This window comes from Pteropus alecto, unplaced genomic scaffold (assembly GCF_000325575.1).
Source record: "Pteropus alecto unplaced genomic scaffold, ASM32557v1 scaffold65, whole genome shotgun sequence".
In the NCBI taxonomy this organism is placed as follows: domain Eukaryota; kingdom Metazoa; phylum Chordata; class Mammalia; order Chiroptera; family Pteropodidae; genus Pteropus; species Pteropus alecto.
The window spans coordinates 7,805,133-7,818,511 of NW_006439191.1; the positions used below are offsets into that span (position 1 = coordinate 7,805,133).

The 13,379-nt window shown below is 42.4% G+C and overlaps 1 protein-coding gene and 1 pseudogene across 1 annotated transcript in view; both read right to left on the reverse strand.

The window, feature by feature from the left end:
* Positions 1 to 652: 652 nt before the first annotated feature.
* Positions 653 to 13,379, reverse strand: part of EPRS (glutamyl-prolyl-tRNA synthetase) — a 44,423-nt gene continuing 31,696 nt past the window's right edge. The window contains exons 23-32 of the mRNA XM_006916230.2: positions 12,973 to 13,045; positions 11,636 to 11,715; positions 11,301 to 11,402; positions 10,511 to 10,666; positions 9,879 to 10,076; positions 9,230 to 9,403; positions 7,192 to 7,352; positions 4,996 to 5,074; positions 1,103 to 1,167; positions 653 to 1,010 (exon numbers count right to left, since the gene is read on the reverse strand). Coding sequence (XP_006916292.1) covers positions 860 to 1,010; positions 1,103 to 1,167; positions 4,996 to 5,074; positions 7,192 to 7,352; positions 9,230 to 9,403; positions 9,879 to 10,076; positions 10,511 to 10,666; positions 11,301 to 11,402; positions 11,636 to 11,715; positions 12,973 to 13,045 — 1,239 coding nt within the window. The 3' untranslated portion in view covers positions 653 to 859. The remainder of the gene's footprint in view (positions 1,011 to 1,102; positions 1,168 to 4,995; positions 5,075 to 7,191; positions 7,353 to 9,229; positions 9,404 to 9,878; positions 10,077 to 10,510; positions 10,667 to 11,300; positions 11,403 to 11,635; positions 11,716 to 12,972; positions 13,046 to 13,379) is intronic.
* On the reverse strand, positions 7,047 to 7,165 carry LOC112483309 (annotated as a pseudogene).

Below are 13,379 nucleotides of genomic sequence, written 5' to 3' on the forward strand. Positions count from 1 at the left end.
AGCAAAGGGTGAAAGGTATGTTTTTGATGCTACTGGCAAGCCCTGAACACCAGGCGTAAGAAAGATGACTCGCATTAATAACCGGGATCAGACAGAAGTAGGGTGACGGGCTCTCCAGTCAAAATTCCTTCTCTTTGCTTGTTTCATGGAACGTTCTGTGCTGCTCAGAATTCAAAGGCTCCCCATCAGCAGGCCGCCTGAACTGTTGTCGCTGTTGGTGCTAGCAAACACACCTCGACCTATTTGCTGCAGGGGACACTAGGCACACCTTCGCTTTTGTGACCGTCAGGTACCTAGCTAATGGCTGTCATCTGCAAGTAAAATGGTGATCATTTCCTGGAGGATATTGTTTGCATTCGGGTTTATGCGCCCTCCCGAAAAGCACCGCCACTGAAGATGTTTGAAAGTTTTGCTATTTTAGCTGAATCTTAAAAGTTAACTCCTGGCACGTAGGCTTTGGGTGAAGGATCCCTTCCTTAACCTAAGTACTTGCTATAGAATTCCCTCGAAGCAGCCGACTCCTGAGCAGCTCTACTCGTCAGGAAACTCCTACGAAGAGACGTCATTTTCAGTTATTTTCATCTCTTCGCAGGAATTTCCTCGTGCTGTAAAGTTCAGGTATTTCAGAAGCAAATGACTACGTAACGCAGCATGAGTTCATGATATTTATTACTGGGCTGGTTTACAGAAAAGCTTTTCCCCACTGCTAACCGAGGCATAAGGATAGGTGTTTGTTTCACGGCCCCCCCCTTTAGAACGTTTATTTTAGAAAAATCATAAAACTGTCTACATCTGGGGAGAGAGCAGTCCGAGTCTGACGAAGTTTGGCGGGCTGGAGACAGGAGTGCGGTTTCATCCTTCAGTAGCTGCGGCCGAACAGGGTGTAGTACTGGGCGGGGTTCTTGCCGCAGACGCACCTGGCCCCGGGCGGCAGCTGGCACAGGGGCTGGAAGGGGATGCAAAGGCTTTTGGCGCCCATGGACGGGGCGCCAGGCTCGAGGTCCTGATCCCTGAAAAGAAAACACATCACAATGACGGCTCGCTCGCGGCACGTGCCCGCCTCGCGGCCGCGCGCGCACCCATCATCCGTCAGGCGCTGTACCTGGCGGTGGTCTTCTTGATCCAGTCTTCGCAGTCGATTTCCCCACAGAACGGAATCTGAGCAATCTAACGAGAAAAGGAACAACACGGAGCATTTAGAACTCCTCCCAGGCTACGAGAGGGACACCCGAGTTCTCTGCGGAACGTGCAGGCGCGCAGCGCAGGTCCCCCAGCCCTCGCCAGGCCGTGGTGCCCTTGCAAACCTACTGGAACTTTGCTCAGAAATGCGAGAGACGGAAAGGAAAGTTCACCCGCTATCCCAAACCCACACGTCACAGGACAGGAGGACACAGCGCGGACATCTGTGCGACACGCTCAGTATCCGCATTAACGAAGTGGCTACGACGCTGCGCCTGGAGCGGAGGGGCTCGGCCGAGGCGGCCCGGGAGGGGGCGGCAGTGAGCCCCGCGCTTCACGGCTCGACCGCTGCCTGCGCCTCCTGAGTGGTCGGTCATCAGGAGGACAGAGGGAGGTGACGAACAGAGAACTGACTTTTAAAGTGTCGTCAACAATAACAGTTAGCAATCCAGCGAACCTTGCCTTGTGCTGCACTGTGTTGAACGTGTTGAAGGTTAAGCGAATCGTTTTTAAAGTCCAAGGGTATTTGAAAGTCAAAAATCATTTTGTGTAAGGAAAACGGCACCTCTCAAATGTTCCTTTCACAGACCATACAGAATAACAGGCAGAATCAAGACACTTGGGATGTTATACTAATTTCGAAATTCACCACCTATTTAAAAAACCTCTAGCCTTGAGTTTTTCTTTGTAAAATGTGGATGTTGGACAACAATTAAGATTTCTCTCGGTTGTGAATCCTAAATTTTTCATGGCATGTCTACTTCAAAATGAGATTCGTCTGCAATAACGTTTATGTAACGGTCCTATAAAAAACTAGAGATCAGCGTAGGTAGTGGAGAGATCGAAGGTGTGGAAAATCCCCACTCATCAGAAACGCTAGCTTAGAAGCAGCTCCAGAGGTGCCCGGCTCCCCCATGGACCTCTGATCAGTTACCCCAGTCACACATCCCATGCTCAGTCCCTCCTGCAAACACTTCTGGCACTTGGGGCTTGGTTAAACAAGTCTCAAAAGGCATTTTTAAATAATAATGTGAAAATGGACAGAGATTAAGAAAAACTGAGTACCCGCTGGGTGACTGTCACCATAGGGCGAGGAAGAGTTAGTTATCTATGTCTCTTACATTTATTCAGCAAAACATGTCGGCCTGTTATTTTGATAACCTTTCCTAAGATAAAAAAGAGCTGATAAATTTGGAGGCAAATCCTGCGGGGAAAAATGAGTGGGTGGAAGGATGGTAGTAATGAGTATTTTGAAAATTTTAATATAGGAACTGTGCAAAAAAGTGAAGCAAAAACGAACCTAGAGATTTAAGAGCTTCAATAACGAGTTAACTTTCCCATTTTGAAACTTGGTAAATCATTAGCATTAGCGAAAGGCTTGAAAAAGAAGTACATTCATAAAAGTATTGTCTAAAATTCATTATGAAAGACAGAATGGGGAGAAAACTTTAATCATTGTCTTTATGCAATGATAAAAATATTAAAATTTAATTACAAAGAAATTTAAATTGTTTTTTAGAAAATCTTTGACTAACTCACACAGCTATATTTTTATAACTTTAACAAATTTTACAGTAAATAGTTCTTTTTCTCTAAGAAAAAATTACTAAGCCTTGAGAAGATATTTCTAATAATTTAAAAATGTAAAATAGCACAGCATATGAAAAAATTCAAGTAAAGTTATTAATTATACTTGAATTCAAAAATGATAATTTTGCAAAAAAAACCCATGTTTTAATTCTTTCTAGCTTCAAAGTTTAGATGATAAAACCTTAAATTTCTATTTATGCACATAATTCAAATATAAAAAGACAGTAGACATTTTTAGGCTACTTATCTAGTCATGGCAAAGTTCTTAACTTTTTATTTTTTATAATTTCAATATCTATGTTTTAAAAAGATAAAATCTATTGCAATATATAATATCTTGCATTCTGTAGCCAAAAATGTCAATGACACAAAATAGCAACACTCAAAAATCACAGTGATCGATAGATTAGTAACGTACATCAACATTAAAAAATATATATTATAAATAACATTTATTTTTCATTTAATCGAGACCATCCCCTTGGAAAAATTTACTAAAATCAAGTCTTGTAAGTCATAGAAAAATATCTTTTTCATTTGTACCAACAGAGAACAGTACAAAATCAAACTTTCACCTACATTCAAGCTCCAAAGACCCTCCTACCTCTTCCCCTTCCAGTGAATAGTTTTATTTACAACGGCCTCAAAGGCTGCTTGATGGTCAGTGGCCACATCTCAGCTGACCAGCATAAGGTGAGATGGGGATGGAACAGTGCTGAATACAAGAAGCAGTATGTTTTGGTCTCTGTGTTGGCCATACGAGTAAAATACTATATTCTGCTTTGGAACAGATGCTGAACTCTCCCAAGTAGCTTATTTGATATTATGATAAAAGATATGATTCCACTACTATCTGCTGAGATTCATTTCTTTGGAAGCAACATATTAACTCATATTTATTCTATTGATTTATTAGCTCTTATGCAATGCCTTAATAGGCTGTACTGCAAAAGTGACTACCATGTTTCTATAATACGGGAGACTGCAAAATTCAATCATTAATGGAACAAAAATAAAACAATCATAAATAAATTATAGTGGAAGTGAAAATACACCTTGCATCAGATGGCTATCCGTTCTCTAGCCTTCTCTTACAAGTATGTAGTTTGAGTCAGATGACAAATTATGGAAACCGGAAAGGGGAAGTTTACAAAGGCAGTAGAGTAAGAGGAATGACAGAGGGCTAAATACTGAAGTGCTGTGAATCTGAAGGGCATTTTGAGATTATAAATTTTGTGCTCATTTTATCGACTAGTAAACTGACGGCCAGACAAATTAACATTTCTCCAGCTCATGCAATAAGAGACACATTAAGAGGTTACGACCATAACCGATGCAAACTTTGCCGATGCAAAATATTCTCAGCATGTTAAAAAAAAAAGATACAGGGGAAAGTGCATCAAACTGAGTCAGAGGAGGATCTAAAAACCCAGTGCCAGGTGCGCTTCTGTAGAGCCAGAGTAATTCGTTTCGACTGTGGCCAGTGGTTCTCTCGTTTATAACGTGGGTACAAAGGCATGGCTGTCTAATCAAGCGTATGTAACAGAATTCTAAAATCTGTAAGTGTGATTCATTCCAGTAATTAATAACTTTGCAAAGCAGGACCTCTTCTTTATGAAAAGTTTTGGGCAGGAACATCTGCATGCACACAACATAAAAGCTGATAAAATCTTAAAAAGCTTCAAACTAATTAGAAAAATTATGTAGTTTGAGGAGCCAGAAGTACCCACTCATTCTGAAAAACAGGCTCAGAAATGAGCATTACTTTCTTCTTATTACTCAGAAAGTTCGATCGGCTAATATCTGGGTAAATATATAGTCAGAGTTGAAAGAAACGGACTTTTAACCTTGTTTCAAGCATCTGCACATTACACTTCTAAAGCCGGAATGAGGTTTGCTTTAGGAACTTACAACAAGCTGAAAAAACAAAATGAAGATTTTCAATAATGAAAACACGAGGGGTCACAGAGAACGCATGCTGTTTAGCCAGCATGTCAAGCATGAGAAAATGCTGGCACGCGATGAGTTCACAGTATTATCCAAAAATGATATAACGCTGAAATGCTTCAGGAAAGCCAGTGGAAAAGAGCGTGTAATGCTGAGTAACACGAAGTAGTTCTGTGTGACTGGACTTGAAGAAGACATTAATATCACACTTAAGTTCCGTGAGTCGTAAAATACCATTTCTGAAATATTTTTATATTCAAAACTTCAGAAGTCTCTTACCTTTCCAGACTCTAGCACCTTCTGAAAGTCTTCCATTGAATTAGCCACAACCATATGAGTCTTAAGGTCTTCAGAAGCCCTATCAAAAAATAATGAGAAGAATACATAATCTTTTTATTACTGTTAACAAAGCTCTTTAAAAAAAAAAAAAAAATTAGTCTAATTTAATGAAAGAACAACAACCTGGAAGTGAGAACTCAAATTGAACAAGTAATATTTATTTTTGTTACTGGTGTTAAATCTCTATTGGCCAACATTCTATTATGCCACTTACTACCTATGAGAATCTGGGCTATTTTTTAAATCTCTAAGGTCTTAATTTTCTGCTTCTACAAAACTGGAAAAATACTCAAATAAGTCTAACGGTATACCATACAAGGTTGCTGTGAGAATCAAACACCAGGGTATGAAAATGTTTTGAAAAGGAAAAACACATAAATGCACATTATTAAGCTATTTTCACATCCTATGTAATTCTTCTGTTAAGAACCTCAGGTTTTAGTAACAGGGATAAATATTATTCTCTTCCACGTTGAAAGTCACACATCACATGAGGACCAAGGAAGAGAAAACGTACTTTTTTTTTCTCTTTTCTGCTGCCCGGGCCAAGACCACGTGCGCTTGGTGCCAGCGGCTGCCAGCTGTCCACCAAACCTGCTTCTCCTTCAGACGTTTTTGCAGCAAGATGGGCCCAAGTGACTCATTTATAGCCAATGAGATTTAGGGAAAAAAATATGCCACTTCCCAAGCTTAAGTCTTGGCGGGGGAGGGGATGCACCTTTATGTAACTTCTATTAGCAAATTTACTGAATAAAAATGTCAACAAAAAACTGCTTTTCGCCACTAACGCAGTGGATTCCCAACCAGGGGTGAGCATCTGGAGCAGACGGACAGTGTTTCAACACTACAGACGCCGGAACCTAGCTCAGAAGTAATCAGTCAGAATCTCCAGGTGTGCGGCTCAGGTGTGCTTCTGTCCCCAAAGCCCCAGGTGACTCCGGAGAACCCCTGGAGACGAAACCGTGCACTAAATGCACTGTTGGGGCAGCAACCTGTCATCTTTCATCTCTGAAAACACTACCTGTTCTGAGTTTAGATGAACTTCAAATGCATTATTTGCAAGCCAAATACATCCTTGAAGTAACCCCTCACGAGACTATCAAATATTCCCATTTTAAGGCTAACAAGCCAAGAAATGCAAAATCACTTGCCTAAAAACACATAGGTCAGTGCCAAGGCTAAAGTAAGTCCACTCCTTAAACGCAAGATTTACTGAAGCCTAATGTAAGTTAGGCGCCAGGTATCAGAAAATAAATGAATGAACAAGAGGCATGCGCGCCCCTCAGCCACTCCCGCCTCTATGTGCAGTGGCAGCGGGCCTCCCTCTCCGCTTCAGCGGGGCAGGAATGAAAACGAGGTGCGACACGCACCCCACCAATCTTCTAGTGCCTCTGCCTCGAGACCCGTGACTCTAAAAGACCCCTCTCCATATGTCGGGGCAGCCCTGAGCCCGCCCCTGGCCCCTCGCGCCAACCCCGACGGGAGGGCCTTAGCCTTGGCCACATGTCATAATCATGTGAGCTTTTAAGAGTGTAGTTGCCAGGCCCACTCTACACCAACTATACCAATATCTCTGGGGAGGGGCCTGGGCATCTGCCTTTTTTTAAGCTCCCCAGGTGCTGCTAATGTGAGAATCAACCCATGAGAATCAATACCTTAATTCCTCAAATTTATATGTCATAACAGCCTGGATCTAAGTCTACGGGACAAATGCAAACCCAGTAGGGAGCAGAAAGCACTTGGCAAATTAAGAACCATGGGAGTTTACAGAAAGATTACTTCCGGTTGGGGCAAAGAACTCTTCGGTATGGATCTCACAGGTCCAGTAAAGTTTGACGATGGGTGATGTAGGCTATATAGATACTATATCGATATAGATATAAATATCCAGATATATACATATGTTTTTTTTAGGCACGGCAACCTTTGACCTCACAGATTACAAGGACCTTGTCACTTACAATCCCTTATTATTATTATTATTATTTTTAAACTTACAGCACCTAGTCTTCCTAGGTAGTCTCCCATCCCAGTACTAACCAGGTCTGACCCTGCTTAGCCTCCGAGATCAGACAGGATCGGGTTGGTTCAGCGTAGCATGGCCGTAGACAACACAGGTTATTCTAAGAGACTAACCTCGTGAAAAGGTTAACGTGGATGTCTTCCAAAATGGCCTGAAGTTTAGTCTCGGCCTCGTTTTCAGCAATTGTCAGCTTTTCTCCAGTATCTCGTCTGACGGCTACAAACTGACAGCTCTTCATATCACGTGGCCCAACTTCAAGTCTAATCGGAACTCCCTAGGAAACAAAAAAAGGCAGTTAAGATGGTCACGTGTGTCTCCAACTGAATATACAGACTTACTGCACAGCCTTATCAACTGTAAGTCATAAAAAAAACCCAAAAACAGTAAAAAGGCACATTAATACTCCTGAAATATTACAGAAACCTATTCCGATAAGAAGACACAAACCTATGAAAAAATGCACTGCCCCAGTGGTTCCAACAAAGAAAGGGCCTGATAGAGAAACGCGGGGAGAGCTGTCTAGACTGTCAAAACAGTAAACATGGGAAGGGAAACCGGAACGAGGCTTCTCACTGCCAAGGAAGGGTGTCAAAATGCGGGTTTTGACTGGAATCAAAGGTATTCATGTGAACTCGCGGTTACTGAGTTTCAGAGCCAGATGTGGAAACACATAAGTGCATGTGGGGTGTGTGTGCCTGTGCACACTCATGCTCCACAGCTCCGCCCACTGAGGACGTGCCGGGGCAGCGAAGGCTCAGGTGCGGTGAGCAGACCCGGCACTAGCTGCCGCTCTGCTGGGAAGAACGCGGGCTTCCAGAGACTCGGCCAACTCCAGGGCCGGAGCAGGCGAAGCACAAGACAAGCCCTGCGATGCCTCGCCGTGCCCAAGAACACGAAAGTCGGCCTTAAGGGATCCTGCTGGTCACATCGAAATAAAGAATGATAGCTATAGATTACAGTCTGGCGAATACTGTAAGAAACCGCGGGTCCATAAAAATACTGAGCGGCTAATGAGAAGTGCACGGTGTCAAGATCATCATGTTCAAAGAACCGAGGAACTATTAAGAGATAAGAGACTAAAGAGATCTGACCACATGCATCACATAATTCTGAACTAGGTGCTTCTGCTTTGAGGACACAGGTGGGGCAACTCGCAAAACCCCGATGAGTTTACACAGTAGTGACGTGAACACCGATTTTGTTGGCTGTATTGTGATGGAGAGAATGTGTCTGTACAGTGATGGGGTATCCAGCTAGCATCTTATTTTCAAATGGTTCAGGCAGGAAAAGTTAATTGTACTATATATCAACATAACTACTTTTCTTCAGCACAGATTACCTTAGGGGCCGTTTACAACAAACAAATCTTAGCGATGCTGGGAACCCGCAGGCACTAACACGGAACAGCCCCGCACTGCTGTGCCTCCGTGCTTGAAGCCTTGGAGCTGTGATCTTACTCTGTCTTCTCGTCCCTTTCCTGCAGCGTGAGCTTGGGGCGTCTTGACTCCTAACCGCTACATCTAATACGATTCCCTGCTTCAGAACCAGAAAAAGTTAAATCCCAGTTGTTTGAAAATGGAATTATGAATACAGATCATCTCTTCATCACAATGTGCAATAAATGAAAATTGCATTAAAAGCATGAAGCCGGAGTTTAGATAGACTAGCCTTGAATGCACAAAAAAACCGACAAGCTGGTATGAAACACTATGGTGTGCAGAACCAAGTATGAAATTAACCTGTGATGCTCTGCTGGTCAGCTGTAACCATGGAAACTAAGTGACGCCCACACACTACGATTTGAGTGGTCTGTTCTAAATAACTTACGTGAATTCCTGGTATAAACATTTCAGTGTGATAACCATGAGATTTACTAATCATAAACAAGGTCTTCAGGATCATTTTTATTCTAACATAATTAAAAAAAGCTTCCACAAAAAAGATTTTAAGTTGAGCAGATATATGCACTTGGGTATCACTGTTACAAAGCACTGAACTGCATCTGTGCTCAACGCTCGGTTTCAGCGAAGAACTCACAACTACCAAAACAGAGAAAAATAATAAAAAAGTCCTACGTTTCATAAAAGTATGTATCAAGCAAAGCAAATACAGACTCAAACTGGGAGTAAAAGATGCAACTCAAGAACTTACCTTGAGCTCCCAGTGATTGAATTTCCAACCTGGAGAATAATTATCTCTCGAATCGACTTTGACCCGAATGTTGACGCTGCGCAGCCGCCTCTGATAGTCACTGCATTTGGCGATCAGAGCATCTCTGTCTTCTTCGGAAAGTACGTTCGTAATGCCACAAGGGATAACCACCACCTAGAGCCCGGCATAATGACATCACACGCTTACACGAAGACATGACGTACAGAAGCGATGAATGAAGTCGGACCACCAGGTAACATCCAGGAGTCACAGCGTACTAGTGACTGTGACTCCACACAGATCGACCGTGTGATTTCCCATCTGCACAGGTCTAGCAGTTAGCTGCATACTACCAGTCCATGCCAAAAAGCGCATTTCCAATTGAGCTACCGTATTTCACCTAACCTATTATAAATCATTTCAAAGAATGATTTCTAAAAACGTTTTATGTAAAGTAGCTAAAAGAGTTGAGAGTAAAAAACAACAGAAACGCTATCTGTAGTTACACAATACTAAGGTCTGGACTGTATTCTGTGTTGTCTCTGCATCAGCGAAATCTACCTAACGGATACCCAGAAAGTCACCCTTTCAAATCTCCTTCAGTAGATGTGGCCTGTTTTATAAAAGGCGTGACAAATGCCTCCCTCACCTGAACACAGGCGACGCGGGGCGGTAACACTAAGCCCACATTGTCCCCATGGACCATGGTCATGACACCAATCGTGCGCGTGGTCAGGCCCCAGGAGTTCTGGTAGGCAAACTGCTTCTCTCCTGGTGTCCTTGGATCTTCAAAAATGATTTCAAACATTTTGGAAAAATTCTGCCCTAAATGATGTGATGTGGCTCCCTAAAATAGAGAGAAAGATGAGCTTTAATCGCGATAACCTATCATGCTTCTGAAAACAATGATAAGATCATGCGCCTTAAAATGGCACTAGGCTTTTTGATCTTTGCTGGTTTTTTATGTTAAACACATTCTGAAAGCCTAAACAGATATGGCTTAGGCTTTCGGAATGTGTTTAATATAAAAACGCGTAGGCAAACACCACTACAACAGCAGACGGCTGCGAGGAGCCCCTTCCACGAGCGGCGGTGACTGCGAGGGCCAGCAAGGGTCCCTGGTGAGTCAGGGTGCCAGGCCTCCTGCGACCAGCCTCAGACACTCAGAAACATGGACGGCTGTGCTGGAGGTTAGTGTGGCCCAGGAAGCACCTGAACTATTGGCTTTCTAGGAGGCTGCGTCTCTGGTGGTTTCCTATGGACCGCAGGGCAGGCCGGTACCTGGATGGCTCGTCCGCTGGTGGACACGAACGCCTCCACCGTGGTGGTGTAGTCGCCCCCAGCGAACTTCTCCTTCTCGGTCTTCCTTCCTTTCACAACGGGGATCGCCAGGAGCTCTTCGTACACCTGAGCGTACAGGTCAAGGATCTGCAGGACCTGCAACGCGTGCATGTAAGGGTTCAAGTTCACGGTATGTTCCTCCAGGACAGATCTACAGAACGGTCCTGTCTGAAACTAACTGTGCTGGGAAAAACCTCTAAGGAAAGGTTAAAGCAGCCAAGGTGAATTTATCAAAACGGTATAGCGAAGCGGTGTGAACAGAAGTTAAATAACTTTGAAAATGCTGAATATAAGAGAAAATTGATGCTTTTGAGAGATACACAATAACCAGGGTGAAAAGTCTCCCGAAGGATAATTACTTTCACCCACGAGACTTTAATTTCTCCTCTATGTTAAAGTCTTCCTTGTTACACTGCTCGCAATATCTGAAAATTTAAAACAGCACATCTTCTAATAAAATTTCAGTAAGTAACTGAAGTCCATGTTCATTTGAATCCACTTATTTTTTCTTTTAACAGGTAAAATTTCAGTAATAAAATAATTTATACCAAGAAACTTTTCATGTTACTTTGAGGTCACATCAAATTTCAATTTACAGTTTTTTACTGAATGATTAACAACAGGTAGATAGTACTGCATTACTTACAACTGGAAAAAGAAAAAAACGCACAGCGAGGACAAAGAAATTAAACCTAATATGAAACATAACGAGGAAGACGGCGCCTTATACCTCCTCCGCTGCTTCTTCGAAGGTGGCGAAGGCGCTGTGCCCTTCCTGCCACAGGAACTCTCGAGTCCGCAGGAAAGGCTGCGGGTGCTTGAACTCCCAGCGCTAGGAGAGGCGAGAAGACAGGCTGGTCATTACAGGGAGCTTTCTGCCTTTCGCTAACAACTGTACGTGACGATCAGAAATCATGACTGTGATCCAGAGTACTTCAAAAATGTTTCTTTACTCCCAATTCTTTGAATATACAAATAAGGAAAAACAAGATGTACTTTTTGTAAAAAAAAAAAAAAAAAATGAAGAAGAATACCGAAAGAAGATGAGAAGGGGTGTGTACCCACCACCACATTGCACCACTGATTGAGCCTGATGGGCAGGTCCCTGTGTGACTGCACCCACTTCGCATATGCAGGATACATGACTGAAAGACAAAGGAAGACACAGGCGGAGCGAGTCAGTCAAGGTGTCCTCTCGCCCCGAGGTTGCTAAGGGCTAAGCTGGCAACGCGATTAACAGGAAGCAGGATGCTTTGCTTGCACGAATGCTTTGCAATGTTTCAATGGTCAGTAAATGGTATTATTACGTATTTCAAAACGCAGATTCGTCGAGGAAATAAAACTATCAAAACCTGACCATGTTTGTGTTCTTCACAATGAGATTTACGTTTAACATTTAATTTGATTGCTTTTCAGCTGTTTTGTTTTCAAAAACACGAAGCAGAAGATCGTATAGTATCTACCACATTCTATGTTAAGTTCTTTGTGTTCATTATCCTGTTCAACCCTCACATTCAACCCACAAAGTAGAAACTGTAATCAAAGATGTGGGAACTGAGCCTGGAGACATTAAATAACTTGCTGAACCCAGCAGTTATGCATCGGAACGAGAATTCAAGTTGCCCTTCTGCTGTATCAGCCAGGGGGACGAAAGCCCTTACCACGAGCTGCTACTCTCCGTGAACGCTTTATCGCGGCCTACGCATGATTATCTACCATTAAAGAAACAAAACTCTGCCGATCTGGGGTGTGAAAATAAGCCGTGCCATAATTTCAATAATGCACCAACGTGGCATTACTCAAAAGTGTCCCTAGAAGTATCGAAAGGCAAATAACCCTTCACTAACGATGCTTCATTAACTTTGGAAGTCAACGATGAGCCCAGGCTCAAAAGTTCCAAATGGCACTCCCAGTTACTATGCGTAACTTAGGAAACCTTCACTTAACCTTTCGGAGACCTTTACCTGCAAAACAGAGAGAAGAATAGCTCTACCTTCTTCACGACGCTGTTTTAAGAATACAAGATGTAAATGAAATCACTTAGTAACTTAGAGAAATCTTACATAATGTAAACGTAACATTAAAACGACTAACAAAATTTGTAAGTAAATTTGACATAAAACATTATTCCAAGAATTAAATTCCTTGGAAAATTCTGAAAAATTTTAGCATGAAATAAAAGATAACTAAAGTGTTCTAAAAATACACCTTTGTCCTAATGATAAAGAACTCTGCAATGAACATTGTACAGAGAATAAAATTCTACACAACTTTATCGACACTCATGAAGCTTTATGTAGCATCGACAAGGGTTATAAACGTCACAAATAAAAGCTGGGACTACGCCAGAGCTGTCTCTCACGTGTCAGCGAGCTCGCTCTGTGCTCGGCGTCCACCCTCACCTGTTTCACTGGTAGGGCGAACGGCAATGGGTTCTGCCAGCTCTGTTTTGCCAGATCTTGTAACCCAGGCAACCTAGTAAGACAAAATCATTGTTAACACATTTTTTAACGGTACTTAGAGAAACAGCATACGTGTTGGTAAACTGCTAATTCGATTTTTGCTGTATCGATTAAGGCAAGTCAAATAATGCTGTGCACTGTGAATAAAACACAGATACTTACTGTCCTTCATGCTTAGAGAAAAGTAAAAACCAGCTAATTACTTAACGTAACACACGTGATCATAAGTCGCCCTGAAGGTAGAAATACATTTTTTTAAATGGCTTTATATTTCTCTAAATTGGCTGTTATAATTTGCCTTTTAAATTACGATTCGAGTGTAAGCTGAAAATACACTTTTGAGTTTA